A 17,957-nucleotide genomic window follows, 5' to 3' on the forward strand; every position below is an offset into this window, starting at 1 on the left:
AAGGCACAAAGAACATGCAGTAGGTTTCTCACCTTGTGGAAAGGTATTTCTGCAGGCAGTAATTTGTATTTGTAATTTGTTTTTATATAGCACTTAGGAAAACCTGACTAGACGTTGACACTATTCTTATAGAGTAATAGACCGCTGTTGGTTTTGTGTACTGTTCAGTGCCTTAGCTTCCTCATATAAACCAGCTTTTAGGCTTCCATATTTGTTAGGTTGGGATTAAACCAGTTTGACATACCAATACTTACTGGTCAGCAGTTGATTTTGAGGCGGGCAGGTAGCCGTGTATTGGTGAGCCAGAATTAGGTGTTTTTAGGCATCGAGTGAGTTGAAATTGAGGTGTGATTGTTTTATTGTGATAATGGTCATAAAAGTACATGGATGAGGGACTCATTAATTGGCTGGTAGTTTTGGTGCTTAAAAGCAAGACAAAATAATTGCTCCTGATGATCGAGGCAGGGAAGGCGCAGTGAGGCAAACATTCCTGTCACAGAAAATATGTTGTCACATGTGTTACCTACATAGGGGGTTGTTACAACTTTGGAGGAGATGTTAATCCGTCCCAAAAGTGACGGTAAAGTGACGGATATACCTCCAGCCGTATTACGAGTCCATTATATCCTTTGGAACTCGTAATACGGCTGGTGGTATATCCGTCACTTTACCGTCACTTTTGGGACGGATTAACACCTCCTCCAAAGTTGTAATAACCCCCATAGTGTATGTATAGTGCCATAGGTTTTGCCATGGAAGAGTGTGCATAAGTTTTGCCAAAGTAGCGTGGTCAAGTATTCCCTGTTAACTGTTTGTGAAGTCATAGCAGCATGTGTGATGTCACAGATACCACTTTCACAACGTGTGTGAGAGATGGGAGAGAGTGAAACAGAGGCTTTACAATTTGTACATGTGTGTTTCTTCATGTCACAGCCTGTGATTTACCCCACAGTGTGTGAGTTCAGTCTTACCTGCTGCATCTTGCGTTGTCACATATAGATTGTGCAGTGTCTGATGTCACAGATATTCACAACGAGAAATCACAAAGATGTCACAGAGTGCAGGTGTGCGTGTCTGCAAGTAGAATTACCTGCAAAGTGTTTGTAATGTTACAAGCCTTCAGTACACATCCTGGTAGCTATGGATGTGGAATCATTTATTAAAACATTTCAGGACATGGCCGTGTGAGGCACTATTGATGTCTATGGATAAAATACCTAAAACTCGTGAAGTCCACATATTACAAAATGCTCACATCCCACGCTAAAAACAATTATTTAATTTACAATACGGACTTTTATTTACAAATAAATAGCAGGGCATTTTAAGATGACTGTTGAATGGGACTGGTGAACGTGTACTTGTCGAATTTTGAAGTTAGCGGAAAATAATTACGACCCCTTTCAGAGCCTATCCTGCTGTGGAAGATATTCCTAAATAAGGTATTCTTCAAGTGGAGAGGTTTTAAGTCATCGGTAAATTACTTCTACCACCAAAGGAATTACAGGGGCACAAATGACACCACAAAAACTCTCTTTTGTGGTAATGTAGATGAGCAGTTTGGCACATCAGTGGGTAGTGCTAAGCATGTAAAGCACACACATAGGCAGTAAGTGAGACACACACTCAATAAAGAACTCCAACACCACTTTATAAAAATAACACATACTTTTATATAAATGTAGATACCAAGATTACCTGAATCAGAAGAGTATGTTTCGAGCTAGGAATTTGTATAGTTTACAAAAGTTGACAGTGCATTTTTCTTGGCTGCAATGTTACCCTAAGGGAGAGAAAACATATACTGCAAACAGGTCCTCCACAGAAACCTACAGGACCAATCTTCCAGACTTAAGGTGAGTATAGGCCAGGGTCCTAGGCCACACCAACAGGTCACCTCAGGTGGCACAGGGGCTGCCGGGTGCAGTGGTGCAGTTCAGCATTGGGTGCTCTGTTGGAGCCAATGGGCATCGATCCAGTCATAAAGATACTGAAGGGGTGGACTGGGTGACCAGTCTGGGTGAACCACCAAGAGGGTTCAGTTCTTGTGATGTTCTAGGACGTAGGTACACCTGTGGTGATCTCCTCCTTGGTCCGGGGTGGCTGGGTGCAGCGGTGTCTTGGATTATCAGGTTTCTGTCACCGGTTGCAGTCGCGATAGATGGGGCTTGCAGAAAGAGGCTGCAGGCATGGACTGGGGGTCCAGTCCGACTGCACCAACAAGTGGGCTCTGGTCTCATGAGGCTCGGGGATGCAGTGCCACCTGTGGTCCTCTTCTCCTCCATCCAGGGTGGCTGGGTGCAAAGGTGCAGTGGACCATCGGGTCTCTGCCACCATAGGCAGTCGCAGTAGAAGAGGGCCTATGGAAAGAGGATACAGATGCCATCAGGAAGTCCACAGTGAGCAAACTTAAAGTGTGCTTCATCTCTGGAGGGGCTGGGGGCCACACAGCCACCACTGGTCCTCTTCAGCTCAGGCTAGGAGGCGCAGTTGCAGTGGTGCTGTCCGGCGTCAGGTTTTGGCAGTCCTGGTTCTGCTCAGTTCTTCTTGGGATCCTACAGATGCAGGGAAGCAGCTCTTCTGGTCTAAGGAGGATTCTTCTGGTGATTGGTAAAGCACTGACAGCCCTCCGGGTTCTTGACATCTGCACAGCGGCAGGACAGGTCAGTTGCTCCACAATAGTCAGATGCAGCAGGCAGGCTGGCAGGGTTGGTGCCAAGTCAGTCATGCTCCTCGGTTCTCGGGTCATCAGATTTCTTTGTCCACTCTTTCTTTTGTGTTCAGCAAAAATCTGAAGTCCTGGTATCAGGGGGTCCCCTAAATACTCAATATAGGGGTGTTAAGGGAAGTGAGGGGTTGTAGCCAATGGGCTACCTACCCCTGGGTTCACTACACCCCCTAGATGACCACTTCCTTTGGGGAGTGGGCATCACCCTGTCCCAGAATTCCTAATCCCAACACACACAAAATGGTGTAATTCCTAATTTTGTGGTCACTTCAGGCTGGTCACCATAGAGGAGTGTCCAGCCTGACAGTGCAGCACGCCTCCTGCACAGCTAATTTTCCCACCTGTCTGGGTGCCAAATGGGTCCTGGGTTAAGGGGCAGTTGGCATCCCCTCCTATCTTGAGGGAAGCTAGATCCACATGAGGGAACGTAGCTCTTATACTCAAAATTAACATGAAATGTTTATGAACTAATGCATAATAATGCCGCATAGAAAATATATTAATGTGCTTTTGCTAAATGTGCGTTTGAAATGTGCCCACGGGGAGTGGCCGTCAATATATACAATGATTAATGAAACTGACTAATAATGAAATAGTGATACGTTAATGTATGCTTTTAAACTAATATTAAAAGTAATATGTTAAAGTTTTGCTAATAAATCAGTAGGCTTAGTTAGCATGAGACGAGGCCTAGCTGCCTGGTTTCATATTAAATGTGTTTTTCTAACGTGTAATGTGCTGACTTGCTGAAGGACATGTACTCGTACTTTTCCAAAGCTAGAAGATGAGTGTAACCGTAGTAGATCCGTTCTCATGAAATTCGACTTGCTCAAGGAAACATTTTTGCTAAATGCAACACTGTAGACTAGTTACAGGCACAAGGTCGCCTAAACCGGTACAAACAATGGACCTACTGACTGAAGATGCGAGATGACCACAAGAGTATGAAATCATACCGGACATTCTATCCGCTGGAGACATCAATCACAAGAACCAATAAACTACGTGAGAACTGTTATGGGGTGACAAAATTTGATAGTAACACTGGAAACCCATTGGATGGAGATAGTGGGGTGCCAACCCTACCCAATTAGAAATTAGGGGACTGTACAACAGAAAAGGGATACAAACCTTTGACACGAGAAGCCATTAGGAGATGCCATTGTGAACTTTTGATATGACCCAGACACTTTGTCACTCTGCATAGAGACTTTGCTGTTTGGTTCTTCAAACCATCCTCGCCCTTATCTTGTCCGTTTCATACTTTTCCTCCTTATGAGGGAAGTGTCCCTTCTTACCCGTCTTGCTCAATTCCCTGGCTGATGGCGAATCAACCGATGTCCTGAGGACGAAGACTGACTCTGTATGCTGACCCATTACGGAGGGTAACTATATGATGATGAAACTGTAATTGTCTGTTTGCCTTTCCTTTCTAGGTACCAACTGCTTCTTTTGACAGAGACCATAGATAGGTGTTTTCTAAATTGGTGTTACCAAATTGTTTTGCATGAAGCCCAACATGCCAATGCTAATTTGAGGTTAGTTAAGAGGTTCACTAAATGGACGTAAATAGACAAAGGACTGAATCAATGCTTTGTTGAATGATGCACTAATATTACTCTGCTATGGTTAATTCATGTTGACGTCGTGCTATGTTCTAATGTTCGTGACCTTTGGGTTGATGAAATCTTTTTCAAGTTGCCATATCATTGCAATGCTAATGTGTTTCATGGTTTTGAGACTAATAAACTTACTAGTAGAATTGTAATCAATAGGGAATAAACATCATAAAATCGTACTAAACTGGTGTGGTTATTCATGACTGAAAGGTCATGGTGGTTTCCGATTCTTATTGATGACGTTATTGACATCTTGATTGACATGTTGATCAGTTATCTCGTCCTAAGGTGTCTTCAATCAGGGTCAAAAGATTCATTGGCCTAAAACGAGTCCCAGAGTGAATAAATTAACTAGAAAGGGACGTGTTATCACACATACTAAAGGCGGTCAGCTCTTTGAAGCCCCCTTGCCCTGGAAGGCAGATTTGCAGGTCACCCTGCTGGGAGGGGTGTGTAACACCCCTGCCTGAGCAGGCTTTCTTCCTGACTGCCTGAGAACAAAGGCTCTCACCCTTGGGGGTCAGAAACATGTCTGTTGGTGGAAAACTGGTGAAAGTCAGCATACCAGCAGTTAAAAGGTTTTCAGAGGGCACCTCTAAAGTACCCTCTGGGTGCATGTATTATTAAATCCATCACAGGAATTAGTAAAGATTTATTAATACCAGATGAAGCTATCATGTAACTGGATTATTCGTATTGACCAGTGTCCAGTACATGTACTTAAAATGGCTTCCCTGATCACTTACTAAGTCTCAGAATTGACAAAGACATAACAGGGTAACATCTGCTCTTGCTGATAAGACCTCACCTGCAGTATCATGTACCCTGCCTTAGAGCTGTAAGGCCTGCTGTGGGATGACTTATAAATACTACAGGCAGTGATAGGGGACATAACACACAAGCTGTGTGCCATGTCATTTTTTCACTTTTTGGAGCACCTTGTCACGCAGCCTGCAGTGGCAGTTCGTTTGAGTTTGATGCTGGGTCCCTTAGAGTGGCACAAGTTATGCTGCAGCTCTTAGGGACCCTCTTTAGTGCGGATGTCCTAGGGATCAGAGGTACCACATACTAGGGACTTAAACACTGGTGCTAAGGGTCTGGCCTCTTGGAGATCAAGTGACCAGTGGTCTTGTTTTTGGGGAGCAGGAACCCAGTGCACTTCAGTCAAGGTTGCATCAAGAACCAGGCAAAAAGTAGGGGGACTACTGCAACCAAACCCAGTTTTCTACAGGGTCCAGTGCTTAATTTGTAAACATATTAGTGCCACTGCAGCCATGGACCAGCCATAGCTCATGTCACTGCTGCAGAATGGCAGTGCCAACATTACCTATTATCTATCACCTACTATCTATCATACTTAAACTAGTGTGGCATTTTGGACTATTGCAGAGTGCCCCAAGCTGTAGGGAATTGCAAGTTTGTTTAATTTTTTAATACAGTGCATTGCTAAACACATGCTGTGCTAGGCTGAGAGCACCCCGATATGGTGTAATCTCATAAACAAGTGCTGGTACTTATAAATAAGTGCCAGTGCTGAGCACATGCACAGGCACAAATTAAGCATTGCTGGGCTAATGTTGAGTCTTTCTAAGTGATGCAGCTGGTCTTCAAGATGACTGTAGAATGTAATATCAGCTGTGGGGAGTGAAGCCTCATAGGTTTACGTTGGAGAGCCAGGCTTGAATCTGGAGATATTTGGTGCTGTTAGCAAACAGGAGAAAACCATACTGTGGAGATCCAAAGCTTCAGGAGTTTGAGGCAGGATTTGAGCCTTTTTATGTCACTGGGTGAGGATATTTATACATAGGTTAGGGTTTTATCTCCGTATTGATCGATCTTGATGCTGCTCTCTGAAAACATTGATCTGAGGGTTTTCGTATAGAAGTTAAAGATGATTGTAGAGAGGATGGAGCCCTGGGGTTCTCTACAGGAGACAAGGAGTATTTGTGATATTTTGGACATTTTTCACATGAGCTGGCACCAGTTGGTGAAGCAGGATATGAACCATTTCAAGATAGTGCCTGAAAATCCCAAGCATCCTTTCATGATGTTATTGAGAACGGGATGATCAACTGTGTCAAATGCTCCAGAGAGGTCCAGCAGAACTAGGAGGCAGGGGGAAATCCTGTTGTTGTGGAGGATGTCATTGACTACTTGGGACTGCAGCTCTTGGAGCGTCGCAGCAAGGTCTGACGCCAGATTAGTAGTTCTCTGAAGATTATTCTTGCTGATTTGACCCTGTAACTGGGTGGCAACTGGTTTCTCAATAACTTTCCCTCTGAATGAAAGGTCAGTAACTGTGCAGAAGTTGTTGTTATTTTTTTAGCAGATGAAGGTTCTGGCCTAGCCTTAAGGCATCTGGGATTGTTCCTTGGCTTAGGAAGGCATTGCCAATGTAAAAAAAGAAGAGTGATGGCTTCTCCTTAGAGCAATTTGATGATGGAAAAAGGAAGAGTGTTGTCTTCATAGGAGGTTGCATTGAGAGTTCAGGATGTTGGAAATGTTCATGTGCAAGAGTGGATTGAAGGAAAGCCATTTAGTGGTGAGGGGATGGGTGATGGCTGCAAGTGAGAGGACTGTAGAAGTGGTAATGATGTCTTATCTGTTTTTTAGATCTTCTCATTTAAGAGGTTAATGACGTTGCATTTCTCTACTGAAGAAGGGAATATGGGGTCTGGGATAGTTTTTTTTTACTTTTGAACAAACCTATTTATTGGCCGTTTCAACAAGTAACATACAGTACATTTACCTCACACCACTAAGGAAGTGGTGCTTCTCACCTCTTGGGCAGCACAGAACTATACCTGACAATTCCAAACAAGTAAAATAAACCCTCCCCTACATGAAAATTGTCCAGACAGACGGCATCAATCATTCTACAACTGTGTAAGTCATCAAGAATTATCCCCCTCTTTCTGATTTTGGCATTTGTGTACAACACTAGTATGCGTCTATAACAACTGTCCAGTCAAGATCCCTAGTGTATTTGCCTCATCTCAGCCTCCCATGCTCTGTACTCATTATAATCCAGTGGGTCTCCCTCCCTCTCGCTTGTGCGCGATCCTCATGAATTTCCCACCACCAGTCCTATTTGTGTGTTAACTGCCATTGGTGACCATCCTTCTCTGTCCATCAAGTGGTCCATACTCTCTCAAACTTTTGAGGACAACCTCTGGCTTGCACTAGTCAAAATTCATTTCAAGCAGTGTGGGTGTGGTGGGGCTCCTTCATCGCCACACAACATTCTTCTGTATCACTGCCAGGGCTATATTACAACAGAGCAGCGTGTATCTATCCAAGGTTTGCTCCCCCAAATGCCCAGGGTGATCAATTGAGGCGTGAGTTGGATTTGCACCTCCGTCACCTCAGATATTCGCGCTCAAACTCTCACCCAATATCTCTGAACTGACAGGCATCTCCAGACAGCGTGCAATAATGTACCTCTCTTGCCCACATCCTCTCAGGCATAGGTCAGACTTAGTATGTCCCATTTTGTGTAGTTTCTCCCTCATATAGTATGCTCTCTGCAGCAATTTTAGCTGCACCAGCCAAAAGCCACCTGTATTGCCACTTCACGATGGTAGTGGCAGGCTGCATCCCTGCATCATCCTTCAGCCTACACAGATCCTGCTCCCACTTATCTCTAAGTATGTCTAGCGGGGGAATGCTATGGGTCAGTAGTGTGGTGTATATTAATGATATGGCATGCGCATGTAGTGGAAGGTCAGAACACAGAACTCCATGGGCAACTCCTCCAGCAGGTCCTCAAGGAGAGCCTCATGTATCTTAAGGATGTGCAACATCTGCAGGTATCTAAGGTACTTGGCACCCGACATTTCATAGTCTACCTGCAACTCTGAGGAGGGGATCATCCTCCCATCCTTCCAGACATCCCCCCACTACAAAAATACCCAGCATATCTCACTGTTTATGTCCCTCGATCTCTGAAAGCTTCTTAGGGCCTCTGTCTCTCACAGAGGGTTTGCCATTGTGAGTCTCCCTTTCCAGCCTAGGAGCCACTCAGCCCTCTGCCAGATATCCACCACTATTGCTGTTGCTGGTGGAAAATCTTGCGTCCTCCCCCTACCGTACAGGTGGCACAAGTAGCCTGTAGGCCCCAGTACCTTTTTATCCATCAGAAGGGAGGGCTCTGGTTGATCAGAGAAGACCAAGTCATTAGCAAACACCAAATGGGCCACCGAGTAGTACAGCTTCAGGTTAGGCAGGGCAATACTTCCGTCCTACATCTCGCTTGTTAGCACCATCAAGGCTACCCGGGGCTCCTCTATCCCTCTATCCCAGAGCAGTGTTATCATAACCTTATACACTTGTCTGAAAAACCTGTCCGGTATGGCCGATGGTGTGTATTGGAGGACTTTGTATTGTAAAGGAGTTTAGGTAGGTATATCATATTATATAGCACTTCCTTACCTAACAGCAACAACGGCAGGAATCGCCAGTGACCGGATCTCTCTTAATCACCTCCAAGATCTTCCCTAGGTTCTCATGGAGGAACAGTTCCCTTTCAATAGTAATGTATATGCCCAGATATCCCCATTGTCTCCCAGTGGACCGGGTGTGGATCAGTGGTGGGGGCTCCAATCCAACAGGGGACAGGCAACTGATTGTTCCAATTGCTGTGGAGCCCTGTATAGTCCCCAAAGACATGTAGGAGCTTCAATATGGGGGAGAGACTGGCCGGTGTGCGCAAATTATAAGAGGATATTACGTCTTCCCAGTCTGGGTCCCACTTCAGGGCCCAGATTTAGGCATCTCTAAGTATCCAGTTCATAAGCAGCTCAAGTGCTACCGAAACAGTAGCTGGGAAAGCGAGCAGCCCCGTCTAGTGCCTCATCCTATCAGTAGTTCCTCTGACAGTACACTGTTCACTTATGCCTGGGCCTCTTGGTTTTGGTATAGAAATTTGACCCACCCCATTAAGGAACAACCAAAGCCCATCTTCCTCAGGACTGCCTATAAGTATGGCCATTCCAGATAGTCAAAGCTTTTTCAGCATCCCACAATAGGAGTATTGCCACTTCCTGGATTCTGCCCCTAAGCTCCAAGCATCCAAACAAGCGCTTGGGATTATGATTGGTTGCTCTGTGCTACATTAAACCCAATTAGTCAGTAGCCGCCAGAGACTCCACCACGTGCATCATGCAAGGATCCTTTTCAGCACTTTTACCTCCACATTAAGCAATGAAATGGGGTGGTATGATGTGCAGTCCTCCTGTAGCTTACCTTTGATATATATATGGGGACAGTCAGGGCCCGACGCAAATTCTCTGGCCGTAACCCTTCCCTTCTCACACCCTGCAACAGTTCCTCTAGGTGAAGCAATACCTGTGTTCTGAAAAATTTAAAGAACTCAGGGGAGGCCGGTGCCGTCTTCCCTTTTAGATGGGTCAGGGCCTCTGCAATCTCAGGGTCTGATATCTCAACCTCAAGAGCATCTCACACCTAAACCCCAATGGTAGGGGTCTGGAGAACGTGGAAGAAATCGAGCAGCCCCTCCTCATCATCAGTGTTGTGTGGCCTGTAGACCTCCCACAAGTGGGCTGACACTTCCTGGGCTATACCCTGTGGATTCTCTACCATGGCCCCACTTCTCTCCTTAAGTCTGTGTATCCACTTCTGTCCTTCTTCCCTCTTAGCCAGCCTGGCTGTGACATTCCCAGCTTTATCACCAAATTCATATACCTGCCCCTGTTTCTCCTAGACGTGGGCCTTGGCCTTCTGCTGCAGCAGTTGTTTAAATTTCCCTGTAGTCCTCTAAATTCTAGTCACTAAGTCAGGGGTAGGCGCTGAGATGAAGTCCACCTCTCCTTTCACCAGTCTCGCCTGTGGGTGCCTACATTCTTTTTCCTGCTCCCTTTTTTTACCCACCACGTGGAAGATCCTGCTCCCAGCCGCTCGAACAAACAGGATGGAGTAGGAGGTGCCACCTTTGATGAATGTGTGACTACAAAGGGCATCATCCTAGCCCCAGACCAGAGGCAGATATCTCTATAATTTAGGGTATTTAAGTTCTACTTTGCCACTCAGGTAGGACTTATAATAATAATTTTCTTTTCTTTTCACTCGTGAGGTAGAACAGAAGTCTACTCCTTCATGCCTGATTAGTAATCCTTAGCCCTGAAAAATGCCCCAGATCAGGTTAGGCTCAGAGTGAGGGCAGAAACATTTTGGCTTTTTCAAAGATGGGTTGAGTCATTATACTCAGGATTATGTTTGACGTATGTTCTTAACCATGCCATCATACACCACTATTAAAGGTGAGTTACACCAGTAGTCCACTAGGTATTTTCTAACTTAACTGCATCCCACTATTATCCAGCAAGCTTTATCTAAGAACTCCCTCTTGGTGTGGTTCACTGTGAGGTAGAGTCCGCCCTGGTGTCACTGTCCTTTCAAGGTGGGGAGAGGTGGTCAATGATGAAGCATGGCATAACCAAGTGTGGAGACCATCTCTTCCATAAGGATGAATTCCTTGCACTCTCACCAACACAACAGTCTCACAAAGAGACCACGAACGGTGACAGGAACACAATCAATGTGATTGTAGCCGTACCGAGTAACCTCATTCCCTCCACACCTTTTGTGTGTATTGTATTGGCCAACATAATTTTTTTAGTGATATGATAGACATTCTCAATGCTGTGCATGTGATGCCTGAGCAAAGGTTTTCAGCACAATGCATATGAGAGTGCAGATGTTCCTAGAGGAATGTGTCTAAGATGTGGACTGTGATACTCAGTGCAGCTCTGGTAATAATATGGAAGTGATCTGAAGTACATGTGAGATTTAGGACAGTGATTCTAAATGAAGTGCTTATATTGGAGGCAGTTATGGTGTATGTGTTCCTAGAGGGCTGTGTGACTGTCTTTGAGCATTGTCAGATAATACTTATTCTAATATTAGGCATTTCTTTTTTTATTTCTTTATTTGGTGTCATTAGTTGGTGAAATGTGATATGGTTCTCAAATAAATTGAATTACCTGATATATTGCCCATGCCATCATTCACCTTCAGTCCTTCTTGCTGCAAACTTGGACATTGAGGCCCTAGAAGAGAAAGCATCATTAGTTTCTGCTTAAACATCATGTTTAATTTCTTTCACTTCCTCAGTACAGGAAGCAGTTTTTTGGCCTACATAAGATAGTAAAGCTAGCTTAAAAAGGTAGATGGACAGTAGAATTATTTTTACTCGCTGATTATACTAAGGTTCTTGGTGGAAAGAACTTTGATAAAAGCCTCCAAAGAATAGTATCCCTTGATGAAATGCATGAAATTGCTCCACAGTCACAGACATCATTCAAAGCATTGACCAATAGTACGGGTACTCTGTGGCTTAAAGCAAAACTGTAGTAGTTTGACCCCTAAAATGTCACGAGTCCATCACCACTCAAATTAACAACAGGCGTGAGCCAAGTAGGAGCCCCCTGAGGTGTGTGAGGACATATGTTGCATCCTCATCTAGCCTTTCCAAAGTCTATCTATGAATGAAAGTGTATCCCGCATTTGAACCATAGTAAGTGTTTTCTGAAATATAATGCACCTGTTCTCATATTGCACCATTTGGCTTGCCTATGCTTGGGATATGGGGAAAGGCTTAGATGGCAATAGGTCCTTGCAGGTTCTTAAAGATACCAGTGCTTGTCTCTCCTAAACATTTTATTGCTTATTGTTATTGCTATTAAGTCAATTACATCGTGAAGATTTTTCCAAAAATCCCAGTCCACAATGAAAGTCCCAGCCACACAGTTCTAAGAAAACGTGTGAAAGAGGAAAATGTGAAAGGTTCAAGAACAGAATCGACTGTTTGTTCCAGCCTGGGCACGCATTCAAGAAAGTATGAAAAAAATGCCCCATTAAAAGAAATTCCCTTTCTTGCAGGTCATGAGGAAGGAATGTATATTACTGGAGGGCTGCTGTGTCTGTTGTAGAGTTGTGCCTTTGTAGAATCCTTCCAATTAGATTTCTGGCACTCTGAAGGCCATTCCTACTAAAAGGGGGAGTTAGAATTCCGTACAGGGATCAAGGTCAGTACAGGGCGCCCTGAGAGCAAAGCACAGCAGTTCACCTAAGACCCCTTGTAACCCTTAGTGGTAATGTTCACTGAGAGGTTCTTAAACTGGTTCTAGGATTTTGATCTTTTGAGCAACAGATCAACGTGCACCGGGCGAAATGGACTATGAAACAGAGATATGTCAAATCACTCACAACATAAACAAGGTGTGATCATCTTTGGAAGCCCTACCCTCAAACAGAACTAAAACTCTTGATAGAGTTACCCACATTAAAAATACCTATATAGAGATCAAAGCTATGATCAAATTGTACAATTGAGAGCCTGTCAATCTGAACAAGGCTGCCACGAATCTAGAGTTCCAAGGGCTTGCTGAGTTTGTCCTTGAAGCTCCTGCTGGTGCCGATCAGAACATATGTTCAACTCTGAGCGATTCCTTTTCGACCACAGGAAGATAAAAATATCTTCTTCGGCGACCACCTATTGAACTAAGTGCTTATATTGTTTTGGCTGAACTGTTGACGAAAGTGATTTGTTGCGGTTGTGGGTTAATTCAGACTCACTGCTGGCTAGTTGCGCAATAGGGCATGGGAAATGAATTACTAACCAGGTTGGCAATTAGATTAAATCATTATAGCACTATAGTCCTGATGGTGGCCCATGCAAATTAAAGCTGTGGACTGAAACGTCGACATGTCACCATCCATTAGACTACTGTATATGAATTTATACTAATATCATCTTTTTAATAGGAAATGTGTGTGGTGGTTCAGCGATGTTGTTACCTTGGTAAAGTTGGGGATAAATTCTCATTTGCTACAGTTAAATATAAAAATAAATAAATAAGTGAAACCAGGATAAACAACCGTTAAATGCATGGATTCTGACAAGGCAGGAAAACTTGTCTTCAAAAATCAAATCCTTCAGCCAGCAAACCCAGGTATTAAAAAAAATTCTTAACACTTGTGTTTTTTTCAACTGGCTCTCTATTCGTTTTTCAGGTTACAATTATAAATATCAGTTACATCAAGAAACAACATCAACAGGTCCCAAGGCGGTCTACTGCTCAGTCCGACCGTTGAAATGTTCTAGGGCAGTTTCGAGAGCTGAGATTGTAGTGTGGCGTAGAGATTCGTTATAGCGTTTCGCCCACTGCAATAGGTCAGCAGGCACTGCAGCGCCACATTTGTGGGCAGCTCTGACTGGCTCCACAGGGAGCCCAGCCCGTGGGACAATGTGATGTGTGCCAGGAACTGGCCCGGTCCTATGCTATCATGGACGGTAGCGATCACAGCTTACGCTGACCGTACATGTCTCCTACCTGTGAGATACCACCCTGAGTCCACAGTCGACTATCGAACATTGGCTCATTCTCCCAAAGTCCTGGTAGCACCCACAACGGAAGCAGCACAGCATAGGGCCGGGGGCCACCTGTAGCTGTTGGTATTGAGCCCAACAAGCCTTGGTGACTCTGAACAGCCCTGAATTGAGTGACTTTTTTCCAACCAATTTTATTGTTTTCAAAAGTAGTCAGGAGTACAAAGTACAATGCGGATACCGAAAACATCATAAATGCTTTAGGGCAGCATGTGGGTCAGTAATTTGGTTGGAAGAATTGGCTCATAATATAGTTACATTAACAAGAACAAACAGAAACAATGGTCATGACGTAAAGAAATCTCAGGCGATCCCCATAACTGCCCATCTCCCAGTCCCACAGGCACCCCCTCCTACAGTTATTCATCACAATGTTATATCAAATATTCCCTGTGTCCGAGTTGTGGTATTCCCTGGTATGTAACAATATGTATGTGGAGTAATCAGGTGGAGGAAGCAGTAAGAGACTAGGTGGTGGCAATAGGGCAGGGGAAGTCCCTATATAAAGCTAATCTGTAAGGGTTTTTTAATCCATGAGGGTTTCTTGAAAGGTTTGTAGATCAAGTATCATAGTGTCCCAGGGAGCCGCTGTGGGGGTCCTATGCAAACCCTATACTTCTTCGCGTCTAAGCGCCACTGCTTGGACTTTGCCCCATTTAAGTGTACACCGCACCAAAATGAGTGGTGCCAGGTCAATGAACCTATTAGTGACAGTTGTGTCTTCTTTCATTTTAACACACCTATGAGCTCACATTCCGCTGTGAGTAGACCCTCCGCACCCATGATAGTGCATAGAGTGCCTGTGACCTCTCTCCACAAGGCTGCAACCACTGGGCAATTTCAGAACATGTTTGGCATTGTGGGCAAAAGGAGGCGAATTTGAACATTTTGCGCAATTTCAGAACATGTTTGGCATTGTGGGCAAAAGGAGGCGAATTAGAACATTTTGCGCAAGGTTGCCGGTGTAAAATATGCCTGTGAAGAATATTATGTTTAATGTATTGGAACATAGTGTTCCGTGATACTTTTTGCAGATAGTAGAGTGCCCTGTCCCATTCTTTAAGCATGAAGGGGTGGGCCAGGTCTCTTTCTAAGCATCTCCTGGTTGCTAATAGTGGATCATGAGTAGTGGTTGCCAAAGATCTGACGAACCAGATGATGAGTCTGAGGCCACTCCCCATGATGCACAGTGTATACACATATGGGTGCTGATCCAGTTCCGTGTCATTTATGTGCCACCAGCGACCCAGTTCTGCAACCAGCATGCTATTGGCTAGGAAATGGCCCACGGGAATTTTATGCTCAAGTTGCAGCTGGTCGAAGACTAGCAGTAATCCCTTCCTGAATTATACACACAGCGTCTTTACCCTGGCCTCCTTCCACATCGCAAGCCCATCTCTCCCTAGACTGTCACTGTTGGAAATGGCCCTTTTTGTAGGGTTATCCCCAAACTTTTTGCCTTCTTCCTCCTATTTTTTGAGGTCTGTTTTTGCTGGTTAATTGTCTCTGTGCACTTTACCACTGCTAATCAGTGCTAAAGTGCAAGTGCTCCCTATAGAAATTGTACTGTTGATTGGTTTATCCACGTTTGGCATATTTACTAGTAAAGTGCACTAGAGGTGCCCAGGGCCTGTAAATCAAATGCTACTAGTGGGCCTGCAGCACTGGTTATGCCACCCACATTAGTAGCTCTGTAAACATGGCTCAGACCTGCCACTGCAGTGTCTGGAGTTTTAAACTGCCAATTTGACTTGGCAAGTGTACCCACTTGCCAGGCCTCAACCTTCCCTTTTACTACATGTAAGGCACCCCTAAGTTAAGCCCTAGGTATCCCCATGGGCAGGGTGCAGTGTATGTTTAAGGTAGGACATATACAAGTGTATTTTATATGTCTTAATAGTGAAATACTGCCAAATTCGCTTTTCACTGTGCAAGGCCTATCTCTCTCATAAGTTAACAAGGGGGCTGCCTTTAAATATCCTTAAAGCGCAGATTCCCTTTGAGAGCAGATGCAAATATGGAGTTTAGGGTCTCTGAACTCACAATTTAAAAATACATCTTTTAGTGAAGTTGGTTTTTAAATTGTCTGTTTGAAAATGCCACTTTTAGAAAGCAGGCATTTTTTTGCTTATACCATTCTGTGACTCTGCCTGTTTGTGGATTGTCTGTCTAGGTCAGTTTGACAGTTGGGCTGTTCACACCTCTCCTCTCCCCTAGACAGGGACACAAAGGAGGCTGGGGTGTAGTATGCATATCTTGATTAGCCATCTGTGCTGGAGGAAAGGGGAGGAGTTGTCACTCACACCTGAAAGGACTGTGCCTGCCCTCCAACCCCCTGGTGAGTGTCTGGGGCCTGACCTGGACAAGGAAGGATCTTGCAAACACTTGAGACTTTGCTTTGAAGTTTGCCAACTTCAAAGGCAGAACTGGGTATAAGAAGAAGACCCAAAACCCCAGACTTTTAGAATATTTCTGGAATCAAGACGAGCCTCTGCCCAGGAGAAGAGCTGACGAGCTGAAGGAGGAGTACTGTCCCTTTGCTGTGTTGCTTTGCTGGACTGGCCTGCAGTTGCTGCTTCTGCCTGATAAGAGTGCAAAGGTTGAACTTTGCTGTGTGTCCTGCTTGAGAAAATTCTCCAAGGGCTTGTAGTAGAGCTTGCCTCCTGATGGAAGTCTCAGGGACACCAAAGACTTCAGTTTCATCGACCTGCAGCACTAGGAACTGTGTGTTTTGTGCTGTTCAAGAGGAGAAACCCCTACAACGCCGCCAATGACGCCTCTGGCCTGCACCGTGACCTGTCGACGCCACATGGAGTCACATTGCCCCGCGACCCTGGTCTCCCTGATGCTGTCATCAGATGACTGCACCGAGCCGCTGCTCGCACTTCGACCTGTGGGCCCCGCACTCCGGCATCGCCTGCTCACACCGCAGCCTGGGCATCCCCAACGATGCTGCTCCTGCTGACACCGGCGCCGCTGCCTGCACCGTGGCCTGTGGACACTGCTCGTGAGGTACACGAAGGACCGTCCCATCCCGCACCGCAGCCCCGGTCCACCGACGCCAGCACCATTGAAACCTGTGTTGTCACCAGGCATCCTGCCTGCACTGTGGCCTGTGGACACCGCTCGCGAGGGTCACGAAGCACCGTCCCGTCCCACACCGCTGGCTTGGGCCTACCGACGACAGTGCTTCAGCAATGACGCCGACGCCGTCTGCACTATGACCTGTGGACCCCGCCTGTCGCACCGCCCAGCTTCTCACCGCAGACCTGGTCTCACCGATGCTGCTGTATGCAGTCACCGAGCCGCTGCCTGCACAGTGACCTGTGGGCACCGCACGTCTCATCGTCCCGCTTCGCACCGCAGCCCCGATGCCATCCACGCCGGCGCACCTGACTTCATCAGCCTGGAGTTCGATCTGCAACGTGTGTGTGACCTCAAGGGCCCGACGACTCCTGCACTGACTCTGGAACCGACACAGCAACGTCAGTGACGCCGCTCTCCGGAGCTCACAGCGAGGATCACGACGCCCTGCAAATCCAAGGTACTGTTTGCGGGTCTTCCCAATACTGTAGCTGGCCCGCAACGTCGCGGCTGGGCTGAAATGTTGGTTTTGTTGATCACGACGCCGTGATAGCCCCAGGTGGAGCTATCGGCTTCAAGGAACTGTAGTTTTGAGTAAATCTTGCAGAATTCATATTTTTCTTACTGTATGTTGGATTTTTATCGTATTTGGTCTTGTTTTATATAGATAAATATTGGATATTTTTCTAAAACTGGTGTGGTGTCCTTTTGTAGGGTTTTCACTTATTACTGTGTGATATGTGCAAATGCTTTACACATTGCTTCCAAGATAAGCCTGACTGCTCGTGCCAAGCTACCAAGGTGGTGAGCAGGGGTTATCTGAGTGGGTATCTCCCTTATCCTGACTAGAGTGAGGGTCCCTACTTGGACAGGGTGCAAACCGACTGCCAACTAGAGACCCCATTTCTAACAGTCACAAAAAGAGGAGAGTAGATTGAGCTAGATTACAGGAGAATACAGTGTGAGGGTTGGCATAAGGGCCAGGCTCCTGCGATAGCTATTATGTGCAATATGGAGTTGGTTGATTGCTCCCTGGGAAGTTTTGCTGTAGGTAGCAACAGGTCCCCATCACATTTTGTGCAAAGGCTGCTGTCTGTACTCCAAGTTTCTCCGCTAG

The 17,957-nt window shown here is 45.5% G+C and overlaps 1 protein-coding gene across 4 annotated transcripts in view; it reads right to left on the minus strand.

The window, feature by feature from the left end:
* COL16A1 (collagen type XVI alpha 1 chain) overlaps positions 1-17,957 on the minus strand; it is a 717,464-nt gene that overhangs the window by 579,844 nt on the left and 119,663 nt on the right. For all 4 annotated transcript variants that reach the window (XM_069223294.1, XM_069223295.1, XM_069223297.1 and 1 more), the window contains exon 3: positions 11,349-11,414. In XM_069223294.1, the coding sequence (XP_069079395.1) occupies positions 11,349-11,414 (66 nt within the window). The remainder of the gene's footprint in view (positions 1-11,348; positions 11,415-17,957) is intronic.

Source organism: Pleurodeles waltl, chromosome 3_1 (genome assembly GCF_031143425.1).
Source record: "Pleurodeles waltl isolate 20211129_DDA chromosome 3_1, aPleWal1.hap1.20221129, whole genome shotgun sequence".
Classification (NCBI taxonomy): Eukaryota; Metazoa; Chordata; class Amphibia; order Caudata; family Salamandridae; genus Pleurodeles; species Pleurodeles waltl.